The 17,116-nt window shown below is 49.9% G+C and overlaps 1 protein-coding gene across 9 annotated transcripts in view; it reads left to right on the top strand.

Annotated features, from left to right (window-relative positions):
* RNFT2 (ring finger protein, transmembrane 2) overlaps positions 1 to 17,116 on the top strand; it is a 71,617-nt gene that overhangs the window by 48,986 nt on the left and 5,515 nt on the right. For 3 of the 9 annotated variants that reach the window (XM_070627168.1, XM_070627169.1, XM_070627171.1), the window contains 4 exons: positions 5,309 to 5,458; positions 6,747 to 6,812; positions 6,932 to 7,033; positions 13,221 to 16,145. In XM_070627168.1, coding sequence (XP_070483269.1) covers positions 5,309 to 5,458; positions 6,747 to 6,812; positions 6,932 to 7,033; positions 13,221 to 13,355 — 453 coding nt within the window. In that variant the 3' untranslated portion in view covers positions 13,356 to 16,145. Of the gene's footprint in view, positions 1 to 5,308; positions 5,459 to 6,746; positions 6,813 to 6,928; positions 7,034 to 13,220; positions 16,146 to 17,116 lie in introns of those variants that run through there. The other 6 variants (XM_070627163.1, XM_070627164.1, XM_070627165.1 and 3 more) reach the window with 3 other exon arrangements.

Here is a 17,116-nt window from a genome sequence, read left to right as displayed (position 1 = left end):
CCCGCCCCCGTCCTAGCAGTAAGGAAGTCAGAACGGAATCCGCCCTCCCGCCCCCTTTATCAGAATCCCAGCAGAGAACCATCCGCACCCAAGTCCTGTAGCAGTTGCTACTGTTCCCCCTTCACGGGTGGCAGGGAGGCCAGACGGCTCACAATCTGATGGCTTTCCTTGTTCTCTGCCACCCCAGAGAAACCACACATTCCATTTAGTGGTCATCAGAAATTACACGCTTAAGAAACCTGGAATTATAAAACTGCTTAATTAGAGAGAGATGGTTTCACTGGGATATGCCCAGTTTTCCCTGGTGATTTATCTCCAAGTGGCCCGCCCCCCCAGCAGCTAATTGCTGCCTTAGCATGCTGCCACACAGGCACTCACTCCCTTTGTTTTATTTTTTGTGACCTTGATACTTGCTTATCAAGTTGTCTCTTCGATCTTCCAGCTCTCCTTATCCATCAGCCAACTCTAGGATGTCGGCGTGAGTGATGAGGGTGGAATCTTTAGCTTCAGAGGTCCCCCGTTATTAAATGAGTACCTACTATGTTCTAGATGCTGGAGATGTGACCAGGAGCCAGATTATCTTTGCACTTATGGGGTTCGCAGTCCAGTGGGGGAGACAGATACAAAAATAACTTTTTAAATATTATGAGAAATGCTCTGAAGGACTGATTTAGAGGATGTAACAGGAGCACCTAATTTAATTAAGGAGTTGAGAAAGGCTTCTCATAGGAGGTGACAGTTAGCTGAGACCCAAAAGATAAACAGGTGTTAGCTTGGCAAAGAGTAGGGGACCAGAATTCTGTCTGCAGAAGAAGAGCTTGGTGTATGTAGGGAAGCAACTGAAAGAAGGACCAAGAAGCTAGTGCCTGAGCCTGCTCTGAAATTCTGGAGACGTCTTGGAGTCCCCATCATGACTTGACTCATGTAGGTTCTGATGTTCTAGACCAGGGCTTGACAAACCATGGGCCACAGATCGAATGTGTCCAAAACCTCTTTTTATAAATAAAGTTCTATTGGAACACAGCATGCCCATTCGTTTACTTGTTGTCTGTAGCTGATTTTGTGCTACAGAAGCAGAGGGAAATGGTTGTGACGGACACTGTATGGCCTCAAAGCCAATTCTTCACTCTCTGGCCCCTTGCAGGGAGATTGCCGGCCCCTGTTCTAGACGCACTCGGCAGGCAAGTGGGAAGCCTGGGGTCTGGACCAGGGAGCCAACCCACAGCTAACGGAGCCTGAGAATTGGGGGATCCAAAGACAGTGACCAAGGCTAGATAATAGCAGTAATAATAAGATGGTAGGTGACAGGATTTGAGCCCAGGCTGTCTGGCTCCCTAGGCTGCACCCTTAACCACCAAGCCAAGCTGGTTGTGCAAGGTTAGCCTGAGAGGAGACAGCAGGGACTGTCCCCAGAGTCAGCGGGATGCCAGCCTGCAGGGGTTCCCAGAGACACAGGGACATGAGACCTTTCATGAGGGGGCTGTGTCCTCGCCTGCCATGAGGCCAGGCAGGCTGAGCAGGAGGCTGCCCACCAAGACGGCATGGGGCCGTTCACCATCCTTTCCATCACCTCTGGGCTTCTCGAACACCCTTTCCTACCTCGTCCTCCCCTCATTTTCTACACCAGCCTGGTTCCTACTTATCCATTAAAATAGTGCTTCTCAAGCTTGAATGTGTGCAAAAAACATTGTTCAGTTGCAGCTTCTGATTCAGCAGATCTCGGGTGAGGCCTAAGATTTTGAATTTCTTACAAGCTCCCAGGTGATGCTGATGCTGTTGGTCCACGGACCACACTTTGAGTAGCAAGTCTTTTAAGATCAGCCTAGATGACACCTTCTCTTAGAAGACTTACCTAATTAGTCCTCCACCCCGACTAGTACCCCGTGCCTCAATTCTGGGGCCTGTCGCGCTTACCTCTAGCAGAGTTCTACCACACTGGATTGTAATAATTTGCTTAGTGTCTATCTTCCTCCTTGGGTAGTGAGCTCCCTGAGGACAAGGGTGAGGTCTTTGTTATCTTAGTATCACCATAGCCTAGCATTGTGTCTGGTACATAGTAGGTGTCCAGTAATGGAAGAAAGAGAGAGAGGGAAGGAGGGGAGGGAGGGAGCATCAATGGATGGGAGAAAAAGAGGGAGGGAGGGGAGGAAGAAAGGAAAGATGGATGCACGGATGGATGTAGGATGGGAGAGAAGGAGGAAAGGAAAGTTCTTTGGAGGTGCACTGAATTCAAGGAGGAGCGACAAAAGCAAGTTAAAGTTGGAAGTTGGGAGAGACTGGACTGTTGGTCTAGAATGGAATGGAACATGCAATAGTTGAGAGACCCTGGCTGAGAGCAGTTGAGAGCAATGAGGGAAGCATGGAGCAGCTGAGGTTGGGTAGTTCAGGAAAACAAAGCTCACAACATGGAGCCTGGGGCCTGCTGTGACGACGTGGACAGAGTTGGGCAGCCCCAGCCACCCACTGAGGTGCCGCACCATTGCTCCAGCATCCATCACACCATTGGGATGTAAAACAAACATGGTGGCCAGCCCCTACATCTCTGCTCCCCACTCACCTCCACCTTCCCACAGGCTCCAGAGGGAAATTCGTATTTCCCCCCAGGGAATATTTCTGGGGGTCAGAGACTGCTAGGAGTCTGGAGGGGTCCCTTGGAAAATGATGACGTCACAACGGGGGGACAGCCAAACTGTCACAAAGGTCAGGCTTTGGGGTGAGTGGAGGACCGGATGCCCTTCCTTGGTCCTTAACAGATAGAAGGTGTCCCCTTCTGAGTGACCCATGCCCAGCCCATAAAGACAGAATATTAGATTATTATGTAAATATAAAGGCTCCATCTATATCCCACACGTGATCCTTTTGATGGATATACAACGTATTTTTAAAACCATTTTTTCCCCTCTAATTTAAACATATGCTCAGTACAAAAAACTTGGAAAAGGCAGAAAAACACAAAGAAAATGAGTATTTCTGCATTCTGCATCTTTTCCACTTGAAATTATGGTATGAGCATTTCCCTGGGTCAATCGATATTCTTCGCCAGGATGACTTCTTTGTTAGCTTTTTATTTTGAAATAATTTTAGACTTAAAAGAAAAGTTGCAAAAATAGTACAGAGAGTTCCCATCGACTCTTCACCCAGCTTCCCCTCACGTTACCATCTGATACAACCGTTTTACAATTAGCAAAGCCAGGAAGTTAGCATGGATACTGTTAGTATTAACTAAACTGTAGACCGTGTTCAGATTTTGCCAATCGTCCCATTAACCAGCATTGAACCCGAGATCCCAGGTTGCATTTATTTGTCTTATCGCCTTAATCCTCTCCCATCTGACAATTCCTTGGTCTTTTCCTTGTCTTTCGTGACCTTGACACTTTCGAAGAGTGCTGGACGGTTATCTGGTAGAATGGCCCTCAATTTGGATTTGTCTCTGTTTTCATGATTCAGTTGAGGTTATGAGGTTTTGACCAGAAAACCACAGAGGTGGTACTGTGTTCTTCTCAGTGCATAATATCACGGCGTTCTGGCTGTCGGTGTGACCTGTTGCTGGGGACGTTAACCTTGATCACTTGGTTAACGTGGGATGTGCTGGGTTTCATCAAAGTGAAGCCGCTATTTTTCAGGATAATATTTGAATGGCTGTGTGGCTTTCCATTATGGATCGCTACCACAAAAGTCAGATGCTCTCTTTGTACATTTAGTTTGTTCCTTTTGTTTGTTATGTTACGAAGAAGGCTACAGTGACTATTCCTGTCGGCCATCTTGGCGCACATCCCTTACTATTTTGTTAGGATAAATTCCTAAAAGTGGAATTGCTGGTGCAAAGATTATTTACATTTTTTAGGCAATGCATGCCTGGGGCGGGGCTGTTTGTTTCTATGTTGGATGGTTTCTTTGTTCTAATCATCTTTATTGAGGTCTAATTTAAATTCAATAAAATGCACAGATTTGAAGCATATATTTCAATGAGTTTTGGCAAATGTATCCATTCATGTAACCATCTTCCCAATTATGATATAAAATATTTCTATCACTCCCCGAAATTCCTTGATGTCCCCTTGCGGTTGGTCTTCCCTCCTCACTCCAGGCAACCCCTCATCTGATTTCTATCGCTCCAGGTGAGTGTTACCCCTTCCAGGACTTCATATAAATCAGAATTATACAGCATTTAGTCTTTTATGACTGTCCCCTTTGATTCGACATCACATCGGTGAGATTCATCCGTGTTGTTGTGCATATTGGCCATTTGTCCATGTTTATTGCTGAGTAGTATCCTGTTATGTAAATATACCACCGTTTGTTTATTCATTCCTCCACTGATGGACGTTGGGGCGGTTCCCAGTTCGGGGATGTTATGAATAAAGCTGCTGTGAACATGCGCCTCCGAGTGGACATATGTTTTCACTTCTCTCGGGTACTTCCTAGGAGTGGAATTGCTTGGTCATAAGTAAGTGTGTGTTTAACTTTATTAGACATGACGGGGTGGGGTTATTTCATCTCCATTTTATAGCACAGGCCACAGAAAGCTTGAGGGACTCGCCCAAGGGCGAACGGGAGGAAGGGAAATAGAATTCGTTGAGCTCTGCTCTGTGCCAGCCACGATGCTGGGGGCTTTCCTGTTTAACTCGCGTAGTCAGTGCAATCCTGAAAGGTAGGAATTGTGATTGCTATTCTGTAGATGGGGAAACTGAGGCTCACGAAATGCGGCAAGATAAGCTTCAAACCTGGCCCCATCTGAGTCCCCAGGTCTCTGTTCTTTCACCGGATATCATCCGGTCTCCTTGGAGACGGTAGACAATGGAGCTGGGAAGGAGAGCGCAGATGCCCCTCCCCACCTCTTGACTTGCCCTCACCCGCATCCTCTGGTCCATCCTGCTGTGCCCGAGGGCGGTCGCCTGTGATGCCTGCAGGGGTCGGTCCTCCAGAGACGAGGGTGACCTGTGTGCAGGGGCAGGGACTGTGCCCCACATTTGGCTTTGAGCCCTCAAAGCCACAGCAGGCACTGGGAGTGACCCGTACTCCAACCGTCAACCGGAGGGGTAGAGTTTCGCCCTGCCGGAAACCTGATCCTCGGAGCTCGGATCTCCTGGGCTGGTGGGCAGCGGGTGAGGGCAGCGGGCAGGGGCTGCGTCTCCCCGGCCATCTCGCCGGCGCATTAGGAGCCTGGCTGAGTGCTTTCCAAGCTGATTAATGGCCTGCCTGTGACCTGGAATGTCATTACTGCTTGGGCTGGGGACCCCCCCCCCCACAGCTGGGTCCTTTGGGTCTTTATCGCTAATAATAATTGATGCCTTCTGTGTGGTTGCAGGCAAAGTTCTATCTGGTCATCGAGGAGTTGAGCCAGCTGTTCCGATCGCTTGTCCCCATCCAGCTGTGGTATAAATACATCATGGGTGATGACTCCTCCAACAGCTACTTCCTAGGAGGGGTCCTGATCATTCTCTACAGCCTCTGCAAGGTGAGGTGGCTGTGAGGCTGGAGGGTCGGCCTGAGGAAGACCACATCCACTAGCCGGGCCCGGGGGCAACTGGAGAGCCTGGAATAACCACCCTAAGCTCTCTTTTTAATTGAAGTAAAATTCACACAACACAAAATTACTAACCATCTTATGGTGGACAGTTCAGCAGCACTGAGCAGACTCACAATGTTGTTCAACCACTGTCTCTATCTCTGTCCAAGACATTTTCATCACCACCAAAAGCAACCCTGTACCCATTTAGCGGATTCTCCCCATTCCTCGCCTCCTCTCTCCCCAGCCCCTGGCAATCACCAGTTTTTCTGTCTCTCTGGATTTTCCTACTCTGGACATTTCATATAATTGGGATCAGACAGTATGTGACCTTTGGAAGCTGGCTTCTTTCACTTTGCATAATATTTCCAAGGTTCATCCACATTGTAGCATTGTAACTCCTTATTATGGTTAAATCCACCCTAATTTCTTGCCTATGAAGCTCACCATATGCTATCCTTTCACATCTTCATAGCAACCCCTCAAGCTACATACCTCAGAAACTGAGGCTCAGAGAGAAGTAACTTGCCCAGTGTCACTCAGTAAACACAGAACGAGCATCCAACCCAGACAGGCTGCCTGCAAAGCCTGGAGCTCTTAACCCAGAGACCACACTGCCATGAATTTCTTTGCTATTCCTCTTAAATTGCACATCTCCTGAACTGCACAGATCAGTGTGGAGCACTTCTCTTTTCATCATTAGTGCAAATCAGTTTTCCACCCTAACAATAAATACATCCTCCTCTTTCTTTTTCCTTCTCTAATTCTGACCTTAGAGAATCCTGGGGAAATGCACGTCTTCTCTTTCGTTCCTTCCAGCAGGACTAGCCAGGCCATCCATGCAATGTCATCCACTGGGGCTTGGCTGGCCTGCTCATTCTGATCTACTGGCCATGGCTGACTGGAGTGCTGGATGGAGGAGGATTATCAGGCCCTGACTGGGCTCAGAAGAAGAGTGCTGTGATCGATTAGCAATGCCTGCCTTGGGCTTGGGAGGGGGAAAATGCAGTATGCATGCCGTGTATTTTCTCTCCTGGCCCAGATAGCAGGGAGACTGTTGATGTAAGGCAGCAAGACAAAAGCTGAGCACTGATGGGATGAGGCGTCTCACATGGGAGGAAGTGCTCTGAAAATATTCAGTTAAAGACGAGGGGGTCAGTGGGGTTGTTCAGGAGTGGTGAGAGTGATCCTGAGCAAGCCTCGGATACTTCTCAGCCGTCCTCCGCTCTCCTTGCAGTCCTTCGACATCTGTGGCCGTGTGGGCGGGGTTAGGAAAGCCCTGAAGCTTCTCTGCTCCTCTCAGGTGAGTTGGCTTCGGAGGCTCCCGGCTGAGTTCCCGGGAACCAGATGTCGCGGTGTTTCTAAGGGTGTCGCCCCAGCGAGGGTCCACAGCTGCGTTTCGCTCTCCCCTCTCTCAAGCAGAATTACGGCGTCCGCGCCACCGGGCAGCAGTGCACAGAAGCTGGCGAGATCTGTGCCATCTGCCAGGCTGAGTTCCGGGAGCCTCTGATCCTCATGTGCCAGGTGAGCAGGACTGGGCGGGGCCGTCGACACAGGCTGGGGGCCCGCGGGGCCCGCGCCACACGGGAGCCCCACGTGCATGTCCCATGATCTAACTTCGAGGCTCTGGATGGGTCTTCGCGAGCAGTGTCGACAAGACTAGAATCAGTCAGACCCGGGTTCCGGTCTCAGCTCTGCCTCCTAGCTGGCCGGCCTTGGGCAGGTTACTTCACCTCTCTGAGCCTCGGTTTCATCGGTAAAATGTAGAAAAGGAAAAATTCAGTGTGGCATAGTGTCGCAATATCCCAAGTGTGACTCTCCAACAGCACTCTGCACCCTGGGTGCCTTGGTCCCTCTCCCTGAGCCTAGGTTTTTCTCATTTCTAGAATGGGGATCGTAAAGAATGCCTACTTCGCAGGGCTGTTCTTGTGATGAAATGAGATCGTCTCCGGAAAGAGCTGAATTTGAATTATTCAGCCATAAAATGTTGCTATGATTTAATTATTATTATCAGCATATTATTACCATTTGTATTCATTATTAGTGGTGGGTCACCAACCCACGGTGATAAGTACTAGTCAGTCCCTTTTAACGCCCTAAATGTGTCCCTTCTCCATGCGACATCAGGGCTAAGATGTCAGTTCAGCAAATGCGCATGAGTCAAAGCATCCTATTAGACACCCAGGAGGGGAGGCAGAGGGCACGCGGACCCTGTCCGCTCCCCTGGAAGCTCACGGTCTCCCTGGGGAGCCAGGCACATACATAAAGAACTGTGAAACAGGCAGGCGGTGAGAAGTGCTGTGTGAGAGAGAGTCATGCAGTGTCCCCGGGGACCGGGACAGAGAGCAGGGCGTTGCAGCTGGGAAGGCTTTCTGGAAGAGGCAGAGCCCGCAGACGAGAAGGTGTGAGAGAGCATGTGGCTCCCCCCACCCCAGTCACCTTCCGGGGGTGAGAGGACAGGAGGTGGGGTCCTTTTTTGGCATCAGCCAATTTCTTGGTTTTTGACTGTTTAGGGATTTTAGGAGGTTTATTTTTCATTTTATTTACTTTTAAATTGAGAACATATTTGCACAACTCAAAATTCACCAAAGAGGTTAAGGAGTCATGATGGCTAAATGCAGTGTGGGACCTGGGTTGGGTCCTGGAGCAGAGAAAGGACATGAGGAGAAAAACTAGTTGGATGAAATCTGAATAAAGTCTCGAGTTTAGTTGATAGTAACATATCAGTGTGGGTTTCTTAGCTTTGACAAACGTCCCACGGCCATGCGAGAGGATAGCATTAGCGGGAACTGAAACTGGGTGAGGGGTATACAAGGACCTCCTTACTCTCTTTGCAACTTTTCTGTCAGTCTCAAATTATTCCAAAATACAAAGTTCGCTTTTAAAAATGTTGTAAAGATACAAAAAGGAAAGAGTGACAGGTCTCCTGTCCCCAGCCCCCTAAGTACCCACGCACGCAACCATTGTCAGTTTCCGTTATATCTTCCCAGAAATATTTATAGAATTTAAATATATATGTATGCACACGTGAACGTGTCTTTTTCAAAAAGACATAAGTTGTAGCATACTCTACCCAAACTGCATTCTGCATCTTTCCTTTTTGACTTGAAACGCTGTCTTAAAAGATTTCTCCTTATTTGCATATCACCCCATTTTGTGGATAGACCACAATTTATTTAACCATTCTCCTATTGATGGGCGTTTAGGAGCTTCTGATCTTTTGTTATGACCAATGTGACTGTCGTGAGAGATCAGATGTGGGGAGATCTGTAGCACCTACCTGGGCCCGTGGTGTTAATTAAATGAGTTAATTCAAGCGGAGCCTTTAGAACCACACCTGGCACACGGTTAGGATTCAATTAATATCAGGTCTTATTGGCACGCATTCCGTTTCACACACGTGCTAGCTCTTGGTAGGATAAATTCCTAGCAGTGAAATTACCAGGTCAGAGGGTGTACAGATTTGACAGATATTGCTAAATTGCCCTCCATAAAGAGTGTATCCATTTACGCTCCCAGTACGGAGCGCGACACGGCCTCTGGCTCCCCTCCCTCGCCAACGCTCTGCGTTATCAAGCCTTTTTTGAGCTTTGCCAATCTGGCAGGTGACAAGTGCTATCTCCGTGCAGTTTTAATTTGCTTTTCCCTAATTATGAGCGGGGTTGCGCATCTTCTCACATATGCTTCAGAGCCATCTGCATTTCCTGCTCAGGAGCACTGATTATTTGAACGTGGCCTCAAGAAAGTCTTTCTCCTCCCTTCCTGACAATCTCTCCAAGCCTCAGTCTGTCTGTCTCTCTCCCATCCTTCTCCTGGTACTGGACTAGAACTCGGGAGGGGTTGGACAAGACGCTGTTGTCCCTGATCTAGAAGCAAGGGCCACAGCCACTGGTGGTTGAAGCCCACAGGCATGGCCAGGCCTCACGCGTGGCTCAGTCCTGCTCTGCTCCTGTGAGCCAGGCCTGGAACGGCAGCGATGACTTCCCCAGGTGAAAGGGCCTCGAGACTCCTAAATGCAGTGAATGAAGAACAAATGGATGAGTGAGTCAGATGTCACTTCCTCAGTAGAGGCTTCCCTGATGCTGCTTCCCCAGGCTAGCTTGCTCCCAGCCACACAGCCACACAGATTCCTGTGTTCTTCCATCCGAGCACTTAGCACAGTGGTTGGCTGGATAGTTGATTGGGCATCTGGTTGTGTAAGGTCTGTCTCCTGTTTGCCAAATTGTAAGCAGCTTGAGACTGGTGACCATGTCTGTCTTGTTTAGCTTGTCACAGTACTGACTCAGTAAATATTGGATGGATGGATGGATGAAAGGAATAGGATGGATGGAAGGAATAGGATGGACGGATGGATGGATGGGAGGAATAGGATGGATGGATGGATGGATGGAGAAGGATGGAGGGAGGGAGAGAGGGAAGGATGGAGGGAGAAATGGATAGACGGAAGGAAGGATTAGGATGGATGGATGGATGGAATAGGATGGGTGGGTGGATGGAATGGGATAGATAGAGGGAGGGAGGGATGGACAGAAGGAATGGATAGATGGAAGGAATGGAGTGAGATGGATGGCTGGTTGGTTGGGATGGAGATGGATGGTGGCCAGGTGGAGGGGTGGGTGGATGAGTGCTGAGGTGGGTGGATAGAGGTATAAGTGTGTGGGTGACTGGGGTGGATGGGCAAATGGATGGACAGATGGGTGGGTGAATAGGTGAGCAGATGGGGGAATGGATGGGTGGATGAATGAATGAGTGGGTGGATGGATAGTTGGATAGATGGATGGATGGATCAATGGATAGATGAACAGAAGGACAGATGGATGAGTGGAGGGATGAGGAGCCCACTAGGCTAAAGGAACATCCCACCTGCCCTTCAAGGGGTCATCTAATGAGGCTCAGTGTGTCACTCATACCCACCCCCACCATCACCCCCCAGATTGAAGCTCGTCAGGCAGACACTGAGCATGCCCAGAGGTTGGACCTCTCCGCTCAGACAGTCATTGCCCAGTTAGTCGCTCCGGGGTGTTTATGGCGTGCCTCCTGCAGGCCACAGAAGGTCAGAGAAAAGTCATTTTGGACACAAAGTCAGAAACTTGGCTTCTTTAAAGGACTCCTTGCGAAAGAGGAGAGCCGGAGCGTGTCAGAGAACAAACCGTCCTCCGTTCTGGGTCACTCCGCGGGTGCTTGTTTGAGCGGTGACGATGGAAAGGAAAGAGGACAAGAGAATGGGGACTCCAGTTGGTCTTGTGCTTCCGGTGCCACATGGTGATGCTTTGTGACAGGCTTTCCCCATTTCCATCCGTACAGACACCTCGTGCGGGAGATCATAACCTGATTTTACAGAGAAGGAGTTGGGCTCAGAAAGCCTGCTGGGTCTTTGAGCAAGACCTGGAGAGTCTGCTTGGAACTTGGGGTGGGGAATGGCCCATCCCACCCCAGGGGTTCCCTGCCCCATTCCGTGCCCCACACACAGCCAGGGAACAGTTAACAACCCTGTGTCTCCTCCATGGCCATGTCCATAAATCCTCCTGACCCTACACTCCGCAGCCCGAAGGGCCCCTCCTGCACCTCCCTCTGGGGGGATCCTCCTTTTCCAGGGCCTGGAGGCAGTCCAGGGTCATGGGCTCCTCCACCCGGGCCCCTGGGTGGAAACTCTGTTCTTCAAGTCCCTTAATTTGGCACCAGAGTCTGTCCTGCCTGATTCTCTGAGGAGGAGACTGAGCTGCTGAAGGCCGGGGACCAGGCCTGAATCAGCCCTGTCTCTCCTGCATCCTCCACCTGCCTCCCCCCCCAGAAGGCATCCATTTGTCAGCCGCATTGACAGAGTCCTGACCCTGCAGGCTCGGGGCGGGTCGGTGGGAATGCGCAGCCGCAGTCCCTGCCCTCCTGGACGCTGCTGGGCCTGCTAAACCCTGGGCCCTGCCCTTCAGACCATGGTGAGAATCGGGCATGGCCTTCAAGGCTCTGGTGGCCTGCTCACCTCCTCTCCCCACTCCCCTACGCCCACCTCACTGTGGCCACATTGGCCGTCCTCGAGTGCCTCAAACACTTTCCCGTCTCAGCTCTGCACTGCTGTCCCCTCCAGCCTAGAATGCTCTATGCCCTCCCCTCTTTTCACCCAGTTAACTCCTACACATGCTTCAGGCCTCAACACAAGTGTTGCTGCCTCCAGGAAGCCTTCCTTAACCACCCCTAGATCAGACTAGTCCCTCTGTTACATACCCCTGTAGCATCACGGAGTTCTCTTTTAGAACACTGTCCACCATTAGGCACCTACTGCATACCATGCTAGGAATGGGTTCACAAGGAGCTTACAAGTCTGGCATGGAGAGACAGATAATAAACAATAAACAGACATCATGTAATAATAACTATTACTGTAATAATAGCCCACACTTATGGAACACTTACTATTTGCCAGGCATTGTCCTAAGCGTTTTTTTATTTTTATTTTTTTTTTTACTTTTTTAAAAAACATTGTTTAGATTCTTATATTATCATTTTCCCCAAACTTTTCATTTTGAAAAATTTCAAAGCTACGGAAAAGCTGAAGGATAGTAGAATGAACACCCTTTTATCCTTTACCTGGATTCACCAATTGTTAACGTTTTACCAAATCTGCCTTTTCTTGATGTGAATTCTTCCCCCTGAACCTGCTGAGAATGTTGCTGACATTTTGATTCTTTCATCCCTAAATATTTCAGCATACATCTCCCAAAACAAAGACAGTCTCTCCCACAATTCCACTCTCACACCCAGGAAATTCAAAGTTGATGTAAAATGCCAATATTCAAATATATATTCAGATTTCTCCAATTGTCTTAAAAATGTCCTCCTTATAGGGTCTTTGCCCCCATCCAGGATCCAGTCAAGAATCATGTAGTGTGTTTGATTGTCATGTCTAAGTGCTTTTAATGTTAGTTAATCTTCCTTTGAGGGGAGTACTCTTATCTCCATTTTACAGATGAGGAAACTGAGGCACAGGGAGGTTAAATGGCTTGTCCAAGTTATGTAGCCAGAAAGCTGTGGAACCTATTAATGTTTCCAATCTCCCTGCATTTCTCCTGACCCCTGTGGTCTGTTCTCAACCCAGCCACCAAAGGGATCTTTTAAAAATGCAAATCGTATCAAGTCACTCCTCTGCTCAAAACCCTGCCATGGCTCCCTCCTTCTCTCGCAATAAAAGCCAGAGTCCTCATAATGGCCCATAAGGCCCTACACAATTTGCACCCCCACATCACCTCTCTGACCTCATCTCCCCCTCCTCCCCCCACCCCCAGTCTCAGCCATACTCTCCTTGCTGTTCCTCCAGCACACCAGGCACACTCCTGCCTCAGGGCCTTTGCACATGCTGTTCCCACTCCCTGCCGTACTCTTTTCCCAGATAATATCAAGGCTCATTCCTTGGCCTCCTGCGAGTTTTACCCAAATGCCACCATCTCAGTGAAGTACTCCAGGCCTCCTGTTTAAGATCACAGCCCTCCTAGGCCCTTGCTACCCCCTTCCCTGCTTTTCCCTCTTACTCCTTACCACTGACATCCTCTACATTTTAGAGATTCGTTTTGCAAGGTGTCTCCCCGACTAGACTGCAGCCTCCCTGAGGGCAGGAATTGTCTGTTTTGCTTGCTGCTGTGTCCCCAGCGCCTGGGGCGGAGGTGGGCATGTACCGGACTCTCGGTAAAGCGTCCGGCCGTCTCGATTGCTGTTCCCGCAGCACGTGTTCTGTGAGGAGTGTCTCTGCCTCTGGCTGGACCGGGAGCGCACCTGCCCGCTCTGCCGCTCGGTGGCCGTGGATACGCTGCGCTGCTGGAAGGACGGGGCCACTTCGGCCCACTTCCAGGTGTATTAGGGCTGACGACTGAGGCGTCAGAGCTCCCAGCCCCCCTGGGAGAGGACGGGGTTCCAGCTCTGGGGCCTCCCTGGAAGACAGCCTCGAGCACTTACTCTCCTGCCTCCACCTTTCTCCGCCTCTTTCCCTAAAGCCAGGCCCCGCCCTCCCCACCTGCCCTTCTTCCCTTGCCCTCTGGCATAGTGCGGGCATCCTTCCCCTACAGATGGGGAAGCCTCCAGCTCAGACTTGATCTCCGCCCAGACAGGTCTCCCATCTCCCCTCCAAGGCAAGGAACCAGAATAGACAAGTCCCGCCTGTTGGTTATTTTAACTCCTGGCGGCCTTAATGAGGATGCCGCAAACTGGGGAGGGGCCTAGAGATCACGGCCTCCCCACAGTGGTCCAGGGCTGCAGAGTAGAATCACTGTGAAGTATTTTCCCAATACAAATGCTGGGCTCCACCTTATGCCTGCAATAACTAGTGTACCACACACTTAGTGTGAGCCAGGCACGGCCTCGAGCATCCTGCTCGGATGACCTCCTGGAATCCTACAGCAGCCCTATGGTGCAGATACTGTTTCCTCTATTTTACAGATGAGGGAGCTGAGGCACAGAGCTCCATGTGGTACCTTTCCCAGGGTCTTCCAGCTAGCAATGGTGGACCAAATTTCCCCCCAGGCTTGGCTGACCTCAGAGCCCGCACTCTTAACCACTGTGCTGACCCGCCACTCAGCCCCTGCAGGCATGGCACCCAGCAGGATGTGGTTTTTTTAACAGCACAAGAGGTGATTTTGATGCCCCTTAGTGGCCCAGGTGCACAGCGTGTTCTTTTGGACTGCACTGAGAATGCTAACCGTGAACGCGAGCTCCTGAAATCTCGGTGTGGCTGGGCCATGGAAAGGCTGAGTCCTTAAGATTGCTGTTTTGCTGGGCTCTGCCTGGGATGCTCCATCACGTTTGGGTATCAAGAAAGGCCAGCTTTGGTCCAACCACAGATATCCCTGGGTCTCCACACCCATCTTTATTTCTCTCCTCCTCCTCCTGTTCTTGTCCTCTCCCTCACTTAAGCCTTAGGCTTGTCAGCAGCTCCCGTGGCCATCACCTCCCCTGGTAACCTTCAGAGCAAAAGGGACGATCCATGTTATGGATTTTTCCACAAGCCGGGGTGGTAGCATAGAGCACAGTAGCCATCAGTGTGTCTGTAATCTCTATACCAGAGCTACTAATATCTACGACAGAACAACTTCTCCACCCGTGAGACCCTCCCTGCTTTTAAAATCTGGGAGGAGATGGCACAGGTGATCATTTAGAAGCCACTGGAATCTTGCCTGTCCTACCCCTCTCACAACTCTGTTCTCTCATTGTCACCCTCAGCACAATGGGCTAGCGCCAATGGCATTACAGAGAAAGCAGTCTGTGTGGCTAGTGAGCAGATTCGTGAGAACGCCCCAGGAGAAACGGTGGGAGCCTTGCTGCCACCTCGCTCTCAGCCACGCCCACCCCATCCGCAATAAGATTCAGGACATTTGCCCTTATGTGCTATCCAGCCAGGACCTTTTCCTTTGTCTGACATCCCTGGCTCTTTCCTGGTACCCAGCAAGACATCCCTTCCAGGGCAGCATGGCGTCTTTCAAGCTCTGTTACTATGGCAATGGCCGTGCTGTTACATTCCCACTTGCCTGGATAATCAAGTCGAAAGGGGATGCGGAGGGACACAGGGACAGGTGGATGTGGCTGCTCTGTTCTCCCTGCCTTGAGGAACAACCGAAGGGAAGCAACAGGAGCTTCTGCAACTGGTTTTTATCAGAAAGATCTCCCTGCCTGCAGATGCCATCAAAGAGGCAGGAGAAATTGGAGCCGGAGAAGACTTATTACGGTGCCAGCGTGTGACAGAGCAGACAGAGCAGTCTGTTGGGAGTCAGGACTGGAATTCTGATTCCAAACTCTGCATGACTTTGGGAAGTTACTTCACCTCCTGTAGCCATCTCCAGGGTGACAAAACCTAGTGTATTATCTGTTAGAACCAGGGAAACTAACAATGTAGATTACTGGTGAAAACACCAGTGGTTTCGTCAATTACACTCAAGCCACACACACACAAAATATATATATATATATTCTAACATTCTGCAAATAACGAGCCATGCCCTTGATGCTATAAAGAGTGTCTCATGTAGGGGACACTCGGGGACAAGTGAGAAAGTGAGATAGTTTATTTAGGGTTTTATTTAGTCATTCCCAACTCTCTGGGGGGAAGTCCCATCTGAAGGCTTTCTTTTGGGTGGAACGATTGAATTTCTGCTCTAAGGAGGAACAGCAGCCAGTGCAGAGTTTCCCAGACGTCAGGCTGCGTGTATTCCCCAACACGAGTGTAAAAGCAGCCAAGAGCCACCGTTCAAAGGAAGAACGAAGCCACTCTCCTTCGCCCATCTTGGCTCGCAGCTCACGTATTAGAAGCAGGATTAATCGAGTTTCAGATCAGACGCTCCTGCTCTGATTCACTGACTCACGTTCCGCGAAGTCCTTGCAAATGGCCCCTAATGTAAGAGATCTCAAGCATAATAAATGGGAGAGAATAAAAGGGCACACTTTGGACCTGGATGAAACAGGTTCCTCACCTTCCTAAGAGGAGAGTGCACGAAGCATTGGGACATGTCCCGGCCACCAAGACTGGGGGCTGGAAAAGGGAAATGGAAAGCGAGTCCTGGAATCTCTTAGTACTTTTGCTCTGGGCTACACCGAGCCACCTTTGGTGTTTTTAATGTCCCCTAAGTTCCCTTCTGCCAATAAATATCATCTGTCAATGAAACTTATGGTCGTGGTCTTGAGTCTCCCCTCTCCTCTTGAAGCCAGGCAGAACTGTGTCAGGACAAAGGCCAAGAAGCACTTCCTGCGGTGGGTGGTCCTCTGAGGTGAGTTTCTCCCCAAAGCTGATCCCGTTGCATTGCACGCAATTTATTAAGGAAGCGCTCCCAGGAGAAACCAGTAAGGGAAGGAGGGAAGCAGGAGAGGGAAGGGGAAGAAGCCAAATAAGAGGGCGACTTTTGGAGGAGTCCCAGCTTGGCTTGTCCCTTCGGGAGCTCTGAAGCATCAGCTGCATCTCAGAGTTTGTCCTGACCCTGAGGTTTTTGTACTCCCACTCCCACCGTCAATCCTTGGCTATGGGGTGAGGGGGAGGGAATCTCAGATACGCAGGGTCTCCATTGAGGAGGCCCTAAACCTCTGGAGGTGGCAGGTGCCAGCAGAGCGCACAAAGGTGCAGGATGAGACACAGCACTGGGAGAAGGGATCAGAAGGGATCTCCGTGTGGCATCTCCAGTGCCCACTACAGTGGCTAACTATAGGTTGTATGGACCCAGAATGTATAGACTCGAGAAGGATTTGCCCAGGTGCCAGATTATGATGGATATTTAACATGTAAATTAATAGCCTTCACTGACAATTAGTCTCTCAGGGCAACATTATGAAGCCAGCCACAAAAATATCATCAAGCAGAACTTTTTGGTTGCAGTTATTTGAAAACCAACTCAGATAGGCTTAAATAAAAGAACTTTATCTGGTTCAGGTAACAGCATGGGCTTCAGGTACGGCTGGATTCAGGGGCTCCAGTGATGCTATGAGAATCGTGTTTTTCCATCCCTCAATACTGTTTTCCTTTGAGATGGTTTTTCAGGCAGGCAGATCCCATGTGGTGGTAAGATGGCCTCCAGAAGCTCTGCTTATGTTCTGCCAGCTTCACAGCTCCAGCAAAGAGAGCTTCTGCTTTGCCAAAGCTCCGGC

The sequence above is a fragment of the Equus przewalskii genome, chromosome 7 (assembly GCF_037783145.1).
Source record: "Equus przewalskii isolate Varuska chromosome 7, EquPr2, whole genome shotgun sequence".
Taxonomy (NCBI): Eukaryota; Metazoa; Chordata; class Mammalia; order Perissodactyla; family Equidae; genus Equus; species Equus przewalskii.
The sequence above is the reverse complement of the archived record's forward strand: the minus strand, read 5'-3'. Positions and strand labels throughout refer to the sequence as shown.